The sequence below is a fragment of the Aethalodelphis obliquidens genome, unplaced genomic scaffold, assembly GCF_003676395.1.
Source record: "Aethalodelphis obliquidens isolate GAN/ISIS:26980383/991018 unplaced genomic scaffold, ASM367639v1 scaffold69, whole genome shotgun sequence".
NCBI classification, from domain to species: domain Eukaryota; kingdom Metazoa; phylum Chordata; class Mammalia; order Artiodactyla; family Delphinidae; genus Aethalodelphis; species Aethalodelphis obliquidens.
Genome location: NW_020838013.1, coordinates 5,347,849 through 5,361,797, shown reverse-complemented (window position 1 = coordinate 5,361,797; position 13,949 = coordinate 5,347,849). Strand labels below are relative to the sequence as shown.

Sequence of the window (13,949 nt, the reverse complement as noted above, 5' to 3'; positions counted from 1 at the left end):
CTACTGTTTTACCAAGTTATTATTAATAATAACACAATGCCTGCACACCTTCTCAATTATGTTTTTAAAAGATGTGGGGACTCTGATCCTACCTACACCATACCCAGTCTGAAATCGTTATTAATAAAATGAGCTAAAAGATCGTTTAATTTACCTACAGGGGAAAACTTGTTCATCTCAGTCCCTGATCTAAGCTTCCAAAACACACCCCTTCTGAGGCATCTTCAGCTCAGGAAATGCCTCTTTCATTCTTCTTCTTCCAGCTAAAATCTTAGTCATCTTGTTTCTTCTGTCTCACCCACATCTGTCCATTCTACTGTCAAAATGGAACCTAAAATCCCATCACTTCTCATCAAGTCTATTATCACCTCCTTAGTGGAAAGTTTCTCCCTCGTCTGGATTAACACTATATTAGGCATCTAACCAGTGTCCCTGCCTCGACCTTTTGTCCCACTATAGTCTATACTCAATCCAGCAGCCACAATGATCTTTTAAATCATTACAGGATTTTAAATCACTGACATCAAATCGTGTCACTTTTTATTTAGTTCCAAACCTAACGGTTTCATCTCACTAAGATCACAACCCCAGGAGCCTGCCGTGAAGCTGCATGAGATCTGGCCCGCAGAACCTCTAAATCTCTCCTCCCATTCTCTCCCTGGCCCGCTCTGATACAGCCACGCGGGCGCTGTGCCGGTCTCTGCACTCGCTCTTCCTGCCCCACTTCCCTCCAGCCTCTACACAAACGTTCTCCATGGCGTCTTCCTAGACCACCTAATTCTAAATTGCACATCTGCCCAAAACACTCCCCGACTCCCTCCCCCTAGTTTACCCTCCATCTGTTTATCCATCTCCACTGAGGCACGGATTTTTGCCAATCTTGTTTAGTGCAATATCCACAGTGTCCAGCACACAGCAGCCCCTCAAATATTTCACGAATACTAGTAAATCACTAAATGAGAATACAGAATCATAACTTTAAAAAAAGTAACAAGTACATAAGAACATTCTTGCCAAGCAAGATGCATTCTAAGTAAACTATACTCTTGAAGCTGCAGTGAAAAAAAAGCTTTTGAGTTGTTACCTTCTTTCATAATAAAATTTCAGTTTTATTAACTGTCTTTAAAAGAAAAAGCAAATAAGAGTTTTCTTCATCTTGGCTGATTAGGTTGCTAGGAGAATCCTAAGTATGACTTGATAACTGGTAACCTGATAACTGGTAACCTCCAGTGAAAAGTGGAAGCTACAGACACTTGCTCCTTGCTGCACGTGGTCCCACTGTGGACCCCCAGCACTTACATGACCTGGGGATGGTTAGAAATGCAAACCCTCAGATGTTCCACCTTGACCTGCTGGATCTCCAGGCAATCCATACATGCATGTTTGTATTACTCTACACAACCTCCATAAACTATCTCATAAACTACCTCAACCTTAAAAAAAAGATCCTCACCCTTGGAGAGGCAGGCCGAGAATGAAAGAAACTCAATCTTCCAAAGTCAGTACAGAAACATTGCCTACGTTATCTAAATTTCCTGTATCTAAATCCTTACCAATTTTTACAGTTTGGGGGCTTAGTCAAAACAATGCGGCCTCTGGATATAATTAAAACACCAAATTTTACTCATGATAAACTCCCAACATAAAAACATAAGCAGTATATGAATCTCTTGTTCATATACTTTGGCATGACGGGGTCAGAAGATTAAAGTACTTCAAAGATCTCAGAGAGAAGGTAATTCAAATGTTGCCCTAGAAGTGATAGGAGCTGGAAGACAGATGTTGCCCTAGAAGATGGCAGGAGCCTGGGGCTGGCACAGCTTATCCTACATAACCGAGCAAGTCCTCAGGCCCACAGCCAGTAGAATAGGTGAGTGTTTGCTGTATAAACAAACGAATCCTGGCTGTGGCTAGAAAATAAAGAACAGGCCAGGGCAACCTAACAATGCACTAACTCAAGCATTTGGTGCTGAACTACTAGTTGACCCAAGTCCTATGAATATACCTGAAATAATTCCCAGAGAGGTATCTGAGCCATCATCCTAAAACCAACTAAGTCAGGGCAGTGTATCTAATCTATCTATTTGGGGAGGGAGGTAGGGAATAAGCAATGTATTATTTAACTGCCAATTTCAGTGATGAGTATGCCTGAAGCAATTAGAAGGGAATGCTTTTATTTGGACTTTGCACTACACGACTTAGTGGGCATGACATTTCTGTATGATATTTTTGCAAGGGCAACACCCACTGCACGTACCAAACTGTGTTTATAATAATATTCACAACAGCACATTTTCCCTGGAACATGTGGGATATAGCCTGAAACATTCTGGGCAGAAAATGAAGAGCCTGGAGGCTACAGTTCAACTCTCCTTGGTGGCCCAGGATTAATGTATAAGGATCCTTAAAACTTGGAATACCCATATCCCTAAAAATACTACAAAGCAAAATTCCCTATTAGAAGGACTTAAGACTAAGTAGAGGTAGTATTTTAGTACTGTGTATTTGAAACCAAGGAAGTGAAGAGCTCCTGAGAGATCAACACAAAAGTCTCAAGAAACAACAAAAGCACAGAGTGGGGCTAAGTCAACAAAGGATATGAGCAATGCTAACAGGGCTCTATATATCTTACCACTTTTGCTATATAAGCGAACTTCTCCTCCTTTTGTTTTACTGTAGATTATCTATGTAGTCCAAGTATTACGGCAGAAAGTGCAATAGGCAAAGGAGAACTGAGCTTCAATCAGCGTGATAGGTGGAGCCCGTGATGATTTTTTCCTTCAACACAGGTGTAAATGTATGTCTAGATGTGTCTGACCCAAAAGGGCTGTGCACTAATTATGCAGGGCAAGCCCACGCTCCTCTGTGTGGACATACATGACATTACACACAGTCACAGACTAGATAACTGACGGCATCGTGCAAAGTAGCTGAGTGCTACCCGAACTGCAATGGAAGTCCATCTTTATAAATATTTAAACTACTCACAAAAGAAATCTGCTTGAATTACCAAAGATAACTTTTTAAAAAAATCTTGATAACAACAAGTTTAACTGGACATTCTTTACTTCTACCTCTGAAGTCAATCAAAAGGCAATTTTTTTTAAAGCTTTAACTATTTTTTTTAATTAATTAATTTATTTTTGGCTGCGTTGGGTCTTCGTTTCTGCGCGAGGGCTTTCTCTAGTTGTGGCAAGTGGGGGCCACTCTTCATCACGGTACGCTGGCCCCTCACTATCGCGGCCTCTCTTGTTGAGGAGCACGCGCAGGCTCAGTAGTTGTGGCTCACAGGCCCAGTTGCTCCGTGGCATGTGGGATCCTCCCAGACCAGGGCCTGAACCCGTGTCCCCTGCATTAGCAGGCAGATTCTCAACGACTGCGCCACCAGGGAAGCCCCAAAAGGCAATTTTTGACGAAGTTTCCCAAGCAAGATCAGAATTAATACTCCTATTTCTTTACGAATAAGAAACAAGGCAAAAATCCCCTTCAAGGAGACCACATTTCCTGCATTCTTAACAAGGAATCAATCTGGGAACCTCTAAAATTAAAAGGTTCAATTTAACAGTATGGGAGAACAATTTCACCCTACAATAAGACCCTGATGATCCAGAATTTTAACCAATTTGACTGGGGGGAAAGAAACAATGTACAGTGGGTAATACATTCATTAAAAGTTACTTAACCCTTCCTTGATCCCTCAGGGCTGTCAAAGTGAATGCCATTTCCTCTGTTGGGCTGTGACACCCTGCGACAATAAGGGCCACCAAATCTATTTTAACTAAATGTCCCTACACAGCTCCCTTTTTACAGTTCTCTCTCAACTTCATATTTCTTCCAACTCCTAATACCTAATAATTCTCTCACTATATCCACCTGAACAAGCCACCAACCTGTCAAGAGTCTGGAAAAAGATAACCAAACTTGTTAGACAATCTGCAAAGCAGGAGGCAACGGGCCCTTCGGGCGGATGACGCAGGATGACTAGTGACCGCTCTGCAGCACCACCCCCACCCCATTTCTAGGCTCTGCTCTGAGCAGATAAGGCTGCCTAACAATCGAGGCGTTACTGTATATTAGAAATGCAAGACTGCGGCTGCTGAATTTCAAATACAGAATTAAATGCCTGACACACCTACTTCCATGTAGAGTCAAGGCCACCACCTCAACTATCAGCTGGCATGTGCTTGCAAAAGGAAATGCTTTTCCTTGAAAAGCAAAAGCAATACTTACCTTAAAACTTAACGTATTAAAGAAAACAAAGACTACATTCCAAAGTCCAATATAATTTTTAAGAATATTATCAATGCCATTATTCCCTGGCTCAAAGTACCAATCTATTAAAGCTGGGGTTTTCAAAGTCATCTATAAAATTTTCCCCCACTGGGAATGACTTTAATGAGGGTCAACTCAACTCAGTAACGTTAGAAAATATCGAATACTTAGGTTTTCTAACCACCCGGGGTTATTTAGGCATAAGGCAACAAACCCAACACAGTAAAAGGAAGGCTAGAGGCTGCTCTGTTGAGGTGCTTGGGGAGCAGGGCACTGAGGGAGGTGGAAACCGAGTACAGTGGGAGCAGGTATGAGTAGCTTCTTTGTACCCTTACGTCATCCTAAGCAGGAATTGGAAGTTGACTAGACAAATTAGCAAGAGTACGGTGGGCACTGACCTCTTTTACTGGTAAGAAACATGAGCTTGGCCTACAATTATCAGGACAAGTGGAAGATGTCTCACATCTTTCTGAATAGACGGGCAAAGGCCAAGAGCACTGAAATCACAGAAATGTAACCTTGTAGAACCTACTAGATCTACCGTGTTCCTCTTGTTAGTTTCTCCTAAGGAGCTTGTGCAGAACGTCTCCCATCGCTCCCTGACTTCGTCTGGAAGATCTTCAGAGGGAGAAAAGGAAAAAAACATTATCACTACAGTGACTTGCACACAGACAAATAAACAGGTAACTCGAGAGGGCACCACCCACGTGGTTCCTCAAAGGCAAGCAATCCCTGCAGGCTGAGCTCTCGGAGGGACGGGGTATAGCCATGCTCAGTCTGAACCCCGAGAACTTTTCAGGAACCCCCTCCCCACCACGGTCTATGCTTGATGCTAAGAGCCCTAAGCAGTTCTTTGAATTCAACAAGTTTTTTAAGACCTTTTGCTAAAAACTTAACCTGGAAAATATGTTTCTGATAAGTTCCCTGTAAAGATAACGGTCTTTAAGGTGGGGGTAAAAGCAGTTTTGCTTCATGGTCGTGTGAGTTTAGGAAACACTGCAAATGTCAGCTCTTGCGCACTTTCTTGAGAAACTGACTGGCATCTGGCCAATGAATGTCCCATGGAACCCAGTTTGGCTTCTCAAATTGCTCAAAGATAATGTTTCCTAAATGTTTGTGTCATAGGCCAACATATGGATCCGTATGCAATAGTGAAAGCTACCTTCTACAGAAACTGTAAAGAAAAGGATACACAAATACTTTTCTGAGAAAATGCAACTATAGCTGTAATCTTGGAGGCCTCACTAAGGCTGTCTGTCATCTGACAATTATGGCTTAAACACACGTGTGTACACACTCTTACAAAGGCAAGCAACTTCCATAAAACGAAGACTGATCTAAAAACAAAAAATCATACACATGGCCAATTTACGTGCACAGCAAAGGACATAAAGTGTGATGATCTGGCTAACATCTCGCTCAAGAAGCAAAATTACAGGTGCGCTAGCCCCAATTTGTCCATCACTGGGCCACAACTATACTTTTCGTGCACATTCAATAGGTAACAGCCTCTTGAACACAAACATTCTTAAGAGAGAAATAGTAGGATAGACTGAGAGATGATTTTCAGCAAGTTAATAACTGAACGAATGTTGTACCACAGAGGTTGAAGATGTTTTGCCTTCAGAGTAAGTCACAGGACTAGTAATCCCACTGGTACCAAACCTGGAGCACACAGAGTTCTTGATGCTCTCATTTGGGAGGAGATGGACTCAAGGCCTTGGTGCCAGTGTAAAAGGCATCAATACGGTTTCTTCCAAGTAACCTTGGGCTGATTAAATTCAAATGCTAGTGCAGAAAGAGTCCTTTAGGATATTGGCTAATATTGTTCATTTTAGTAATAGAGAGATGGAAAAAATGCTGTTAAATGCTTTAATATGCCCATTAAAGGAACTCAATCCATAGGCTATGTAGGGGACTTCAGAAGAAAATAAAAAGCAAGAGTAATTGTAGCTCAAGTGGCTCAACTGTCAGCCTACGAGTACTTCAAGCTCAAAGGAACGGTTTAGTGAGCAATACCCTTAGAGAATGAAAGTGGGTAACTAGTTACCCGCTGAGCCTGCCAATACTTAATAAAAGGACTGCAGAACTAAGAACAGAGATACAGCAAAAATCTATATTGTTCAAACACCTTCTCAAGAGCCTCATTCAAATCTCGAGATAATATAAGGAAACTCTTCAGACAGCTATTTAAAAGGCTATGAATATTTCCATTTTACCCCTAAATCCTTTCTCCAATCCAATAAAAATGTAATGAAAATTCCATAAACCCATTACCTTTGATGAGCTGCTGTACTAAGGCGCTGTTGGGGCCCTTATCAGTGCTGTGCACGATGCAGTTGGCTATCCTTGTCAGGTGTCCCATGTAGCCATGCCGTCTTCCTCCTTCGGCTCTACCAGGGGTAAAGGACAAATATTCAGACTCCTGAGAGGATGGAGTGATGAACAGCTTGGTAAGTACAGTGGATTTAAGCAATCATTCTAAAAACTGAGGCACTAAAGACAAGAACAGGCGGAAGAAGAGGGTACGTAATATAACCAGGTTGGGGTAGGGGTAGGGGGTGGGAGTGTGGCAGCAACTGTCTACTCAAAAGACTACATTGTAGCCTCAGTCAACAGGACAAACTCTGTTCAAAGACTCAAACCAACCATCCTCAGTAACACAGTATCTTTAAAAACAAAACCCCAAACATTCACTGATGCCTAATGATTCTGTAACTTTCCTTCCTATCTTTCTGTGAAACTATTTTTCAGACTTTAAACAGACTGTAGGGAAATGAGGTGAGAATTCTGCTGGTTCATTTTGCTAAGATATCAAATTTTAATTGTATCAATCAATCATCGAGATAGTTATCTACCAATGGCATTTCTCAAGTTAAAATATTAGCTGATTTGAGGACTTGGCCAAGATGAGAGGTAGTCAACTTGTATCTGGCCCACTTCCCACTTGGACACAGACATTCACATTACTCCTCACCCCTTCCCCACTTAAGAGTCCAATCTTCACAACTATGACCCATCTTTACATTTAGACAAACTTTTCACATCACAGTGATTTCTCCGCCCGAATATTTACAAAGTGTCAAGTCTTTAAATTCTATGAAACAAAAGACTTTTGATTGCAGACAGGAGGAAACAAACCGAAGAGCTCTTTGCTTCAAGGGAGAATCTTTCAGGAGTCACTAAGAAAAACCATACTGTGCTTGTAGGCTTGCCTGGAAAATGAAATATCTGCTAATAAGCTTAGTAGAGGGCCTGGGAATACCTAAGGGTCTGAAGGCATAAGGTTGACCTTAGCTGAACTGCTATGAGCCTCTTTCAGTTTCACAGTAAGATCCCACGACCGGAGTGTTCCTTCTGGGCAAATTCTTAGTCAGAAACTCTGGTATTCCCTCAAACCCTCACAAGGGAAAACAAACACCCATCTCCAAGTTTTTTGGCCCAAGGCTCCAAATTTTCTTTAGCCTTCCTGTTCAAGGAAACCTTAAAAAGCTCTTTCAGGACTCCCCAAGAGGGGAGGAATATTATTAGCCAGGCCTTCAGAGGATGGAGCTTGCGGGAAGTAGAGCACACAGGACACCTCAGCACTGGCGAGACGAGGAAGCAGAGAGGAAGGGGGTCAAGGAAGGCTAAGATGGGGCAGACACATAACCAGAGACGCCACTCTGGCCACAGACAGCACCCCAAAGGAGCTCCATTTGGAGGAAAGTATCTGAGGTCCACCAAGACTGAACCCCTGCCACCCTCAACCTACACGCCACCTTTCACCACCCAGAGTCAAAGCAAAGCCCTATCGGTGTTTAGTAAGCAATTTTTAAAAACCAACCCCCAGAAAACAAAGCAGGCAGCTCCCGTGAGTTACCTAGCTCTCCTGGGCACTGCAAGAGACATCTGAACAGAGACACAGAGCAGGGAGATCCTGAGAAAGGTTAGACTATAAAGGGGCATGTGACAACTTTATGGGGTGATGGAAACGTTCTGTGTCTTGTCTGTGATGGTTACATGACTGAATGCATTTGTCAGAATTCCTAGAAATGTATACCCAAAAATGTATACTTCAATAAACCTGACTTAAAAACAAACACAAGAAGTATACCTTGAGAGTGTTTCCCAAACATACCCACCTGCTTCAGAATCTATGGGATGGCATAAAAGCTCCCAGGGCATTAGAGAGGAATGCCTGTTTCAGACAAAACCACTAGGGAAAAAAACTCTGTGTAACAAAGCTACTCACACGCAGCAACTAATACTTCAAGTAATCTTGCCAATCAGCTAACGGAAATTTTCTAAAAAAGGAAATACTAAGCAATTTTACCCTCCCTCTAGCTCCAAGCACAAAGTGACTCTTTTCTTCCATGAGAACCCGGGTAACAAGGACAAAGGTGCTAATTAAGGAGGACTTTACTTTGTAATTCTTTCCCTTCAACTCCCCATTATTCTCAGAAAAACAGCCATTCAGAAAGGACCAAGAAGTTGCAAAGGCAGCAACAAAGGTGGGGAGTACTCCCAACCCCTGTTCTTTCAAGACAGGTAGAAAGACAGGGGGATCTAAAAGTAAATTACTAGAAAAATATCTGTTACAATTAAATAATCTGGAAGTCCCAAGAGAACCATTTGTAACTGTAAAGTGGCCTGTACCATGTAATTATTATATTCATTGTTCCCTGTCTAGGGCAAGGGAGTACATTTTCTTCAAATTAAAAATCAAACTGAACTCCTATCAGAAAACAATTTACTTACTGTTTCTTCTCGTTCATTTCCCAGGCGTCAAGTATTCGTTCTATCAATTGACATTTTTGAAAGAGCTGAATAAAAAGGAACGTTCCAGTTTAACATTGACATAAATGTCAAAGTGTCAAATTTTTAAAGTGAAACAGAACTCTAGTTAAACAGAAAAGTGATACCTATCACTTTATACATATAACCCAGCAAGCCTAATACAGCTGTGAATTACTGGCTAAATCAGATGCACCGTGAAAATAAATTTACTCAAGGGCCCCAGAACACTACAGGGATTCAAGACAGGATCTATGCCTTTAGCAGTGAACCTACGAGGAAATAATATATTTCAAGTACTGCTACCAGTGAGCAGCTGACCTAAAGCAAAAGACAGGTTTTACTCTGAAATGGAATAAAGAAAATTATGCCTTGGCAAAAATTTAACTCACAATCCACAGCAATACTTGTACATTTTAAATGCGAGCAACACTTACTTCTCTATGAGCTAACATTACTGCATTCGTATTAAAAATAGGTGTGGCTTGCCAAACTTCCGCACGCCAATGACCAGTGCTGTGGGCTGCATTATCGAATGTGCACAGCCAGTCTTATTCAAATGTCATTTGTCTTCCCCATCTACTTGGTTACTCCAGGTTAGCCTTTCCCATCTTCAAGGTTTGGGCGTAACCCAGTATGAGCTAGAGAATGTCACACAATCACAGAACTTCAGAGCAAGAAGAAACCTGAAGACTGACTTAGTAAAATCACCTCATATTTAACAAAAGAAAACAGACCCCCAGAAGAGGCTTCCTCGACACTGCATAAGAACTCACTTCTCCCAACTTTCAGACATATATTCAGCACAAGAAATTAAAACTCTGGCAAGCCAAATAATTGGTTCAAATGTTTTCTGCAGTATTTAAATTTGCATTGTTCTTTTAATCTCCAAAAGATTTCTAAACCTTCAAATTTATTAATTTTCCCAAATAAGCAAGCCACTTAGCCTTTTTTTTTTTTTTAAAGTTCATGTAATGGTTAATTGTCCGGGATATGATTTACAGAATCACTGGTTAAAAGTACCATTACAAGTTAAATATTCAGACTCTGAAATCTAACCTCCCACCCTTAAACCTCAATTCACTTCACACCTTAAGCAGAAAAATGCTATAACCAGGAGTGGCAGAAAAAAAGACACCAAGTAAGCTTACATGTTTCAATAACAAATTGTCACCAGTGGAGTCTTGATCAGTAATTGTGCTATTTTCTGTGTTTTCAAAAGGACTTGCAAGAATCAGTGCAATACAGATTTCCACTTGTGTGTGTAAAAAGTTATTCCATGTGTATTTGAAGAACATGTCCTACAAAAAAAAGAAAAATAATGCTTTCTTTTATTCAGTCTCCTCCATGTTTAAGCCACTACCGCAACACATTCACCAAATAATGAATTAATAAAGTGAAAATGATGTGTTCCTAGTACAATAGGACAAATTAAAAGGAACACATTTTATTTTAAATGCAGTTTAAAATGCCTTCATAGACTAAATAGCATGGTATTTGCTCATTTAACATGTCAGAATTTGCATGGAAACTAACAGAGACCAACAATAAACACATAAAGACAATAATAAATTTCTCAGACAGAAAGAGAGTGTCTTTTTGTTTTCAACGTGACTGATACAGATATTAAGAGTTCAGTAAATTTCCAAAGAAATTTATGAGAATTTCATTTTGCCTCAACAAATGCTTACTGATGACTTCTGAGCAGCACACAGTGCTAGGTGCAACCTGGGAGACAGACAAAAACACGGTCTCCAATTTTGAGGTGCTCACACCTTAAAAAAAATAACCACTCGGGCATTCAAAACTCATAGAACTATCAGTGGATAGAGCAAAATAAGAAAGGTATGAGAGGTGGTGACGTGCGGAACTCCTGGAGGTGCAAGGTTTTCCAGATTACCTGAAAAGGTAACAGTAGCACACACACAAAAAAAGACAATTCCAAAAAGCACAAATGCATCAAGTATGTATTCAGGATATCGCTGAGTCTTGGTTATCTAATCTCAAAATGAAAAGATAATGATTAATGATCCACTTAGGAGTTTTATCATATTAATCACTCAAAAGAAGCTCTAAGATTAACAACAGAATGAATTAACAATGGCTGTAAACTTACTACTAGGAAGATGAAAGACTAGTGATTGATGACTTCAGTGAGACGCCCAGAGACAGGATTAGGAAGTTATAACCCTGTCAGAGGGTAGGGCAAAAACTATGTCCCCAGAGGGCAAGGGTTATGCTGGCAAGGAAACTGCAATCCTGTAGCGTCTCATCTTTCTCCAAATGTTCCTGCTCTCTACGCCTTCTACTGCTATGTCATTCAACACAAAGCTGAAAAACAACTGAAGTATCTATCTCAGTGACACTAGGAAGAACAAAGGGAATGGTTGATAGAGCATGCATGGGTTTGAAACTGGATGTGAATTCAAATCCTGCTCCACCACTTACTAGCCATGGAATGTATCCCCTATCTGGGCATGATCTGAAAAATCATGCCCAGGATCACATGAGAAATGTATATGAAGTTTTATACCTAGGATCACATGAGAAATGTATATGAAGTGTACATTCAATACCTTTCATGTAAAGAGCAAACACCCAGACTCTCCTTTGAAACACACGCCAAGTTCCTCCCAGTGTACAGTGTGGCCAGCGGGTGTACAGTGTGGGTCCTGGGAACCCATCTGTGCTGTGCAGAGGCAGGACAGAGCAAGCAGAGGCCCCGGGGCCAGGCCCATGGATCCCAAACACAGGCCTTGGAGCTGGGGAACTCAGGGGTCAGGGAAGTCCAGGTAATTCCTGGGCTCTTCTTTTTCCCTTACATTCCCTTCTGCTTCCACTGAAGCAGACTAAATCAAAAGATAGTCTCACACTAAATTGAAACAGTCTTTTAGACTCAAATCAAGACAGTGTCAGAGACCTCGTATACTATCTCAGTGGAAAGAAGATCAAAGCTTGTCCCTTGGCTAATTATGAAGAGAAAATAATGCTGTAAGCCCCAGTCGTTTATTGCTAATACAATCCCCTGAAGAGGGTGATTACACTCACTCTATCCTCCATACGAGACTGAGCTTCTCAAGGGAAACATCTGTCTTAATCATCTTCCAAATTCTCTAATACAGTTCTTTACGCACGGCAACAATAAATTACTACTGAAAAATTGAAAGCATTCAAAATTGATGATAACCTCAAAGGGAAAACTATATAAAAGACTGTTTACACTCGGACCAAGGAAAGTCATTGACACATACTGTAAATTTATGAGGTTCTACCTTCAGTTATGTATCCATAAAGTATCAAGGGCAAATTAAGACATCTTTCAGGGGATATCGTACCAATATGACCCCAATGCTATTCAGCTCCATAAGGTCCCCGTTGATACTGCTGGTATTTGTTTGGAGGAGGCTGGATATCAACCTAATCACATTCAACCGGGTGTTCCCCACGGGAGGGTCCAGCACGCCCCACGTAGTCTTCATCACACTTTTCTGAGGAAGAAAAAGCTTTCCAATTAAATTCAGTTCAGTAAACAAATAAAGGGTGTAGGAGTATGTACTAAGATACAACGCTAGGTAAACTAAGCCTGCAAACAACTTGGCCTGAATTCTACACCTGAAGGAAAATCCAAAACTCCTACTGATGATATCTTTAAGATATGATGAAATGAACATGAGGGAAAACAATTAAGTAATTTCCCTGGACTACAAATTTTATAAGAAGTCAAGTACCCCCTTGCCTTCAACATTGCAAACACCACAGGAATGAAGCAGAAAGCTACTGAAGTCCACGAAAAAAAAAGTGCAATATTCCAATTCTGACCAGAAACCTAAGAAACGAAGAAAAGTTACAAGTGGTTTTAGATCACAGTTCTCAATCTCTGCCAAATCTGTGATAAAAGTGCAAACTCAGAAGTTGCCTCTGGATCACAACCTTGAAACAGGATCAACCTCAAACCTGTTCTTGTCCATAAAAGGGAGTTTCTATTCTCTGAAATCACAAAAGACAGACACAGAACATTCCGGAACTTCAGAAGTTTGGCAGGAAAGGATGATGACCTGTGACAACGAAGCGAGGATGCCCTTCTCCATGTCCTCGTCCACAGGGGATCCCTGCCCCCCTGCCTGCGCTCCTCCAGGCCCAGTGGAACTGGACGGCCCCCAGTTTCACTCCCTGTGGCACAGCTCTAATAAACACGGACCTACTCACTCACCACATCATGTAGTAAAAAGCAGCCACAAGCTGAACTCACTCCTAGCCGTGAACAAGAGGAAGGGCAAACCAAACACTGTCTTACTTCCGAGTTAGGCCCAAGAAGAGTACCAGTGTGAGAATCCATATTAGACGCTGCCTTTCTTGTCCACCTAGAAAGAAGACTGTGGCACCTGAGACACAGGTCAGGGGAACCTGGCCACACCCTCTCCTCTCACAGGACCTCCTTCCCCTCCAACTTCCACTTCTCTTCTCCTGAGCAAATCCTTCTCCTCTCCTTACTCTCCCTCCTCTTCTTCCCAGGTCTGGCACAAAGGACGCCACAGTTAAACACCAGCTCCCCCTCCACAAGATGGTTAAGTAAACAGAAAACATCTACTTTAGAAAGGAGACACTAGTCTACTAATTTCCCAGTAACTCGCACCGTAGACGTCACAGAGACACACTTTCCAGAGCCTGGGATGCTGGATGCAATGATGCAGGGCAGAAGGAAAAACCAAAGTGTAAGAACTAGTGCAGGCGGTAGAACTCTCATGGAACTGCCTTCCACCCTAGAGATGCCAAAAGGAAGAGCCTTGTCCCCTAAAGCTCGATCTGCGCCAACCCGAGGGGGTGGGGTGTCACGGAAGGACACCACTATGGACCCTGGACACCCCTCTTTTGGAGGTCTTCGCCGTCTGCTGTCTGTGCTT

At 41.7% G+C, this 13,949-nt stretch overlaps 1 protein-coding gene across 28 annotated transcripts in view; it reads right to left on the bottom strand.

Moving 5' to 3' along the window:
• Positions 1 to 13,949, bottom strand: part of PPP6R3 (protein phosphatase 6 regulatory subunit 3) — a 126,881-nt gene that overhangs the window by 32,948 nt on the left and 79,984 nt on the right. For 27 of the 28 annotated variants that reach the window (XM_027090846.1, XM_027090854.1, XM_027090858.1 and 24 more), the window contains 5 exons: positions 12,384 to 12,536; positions 10,200 to 10,349; positions 9,013 to 9,077; positions 6,550 to 6,665; positions 4,805 to 4,890 (listed from right to left, as the gene is read on the bottom strand). In XM_027090846.1, the coding sequence (XP_026946647.1) occupies positions 4,805 to 4,890; positions 6,550 to 6,665; positions 9,013 to 9,077; positions 10,200 to 10,349; positions 12,384 to 12,536 (570 nt within the window). The remainder of the gene's footprint in view (positions 1 to 4,804; positions 4,891 to 6,549; positions 6,666 to 9,012; positions 9,078 to 10,199; positions 10,350 to 12,383; positions 12,537 to 13,949) is intronic. The other variant, XM_027090840.1, reaches the window with a different exon arrangement.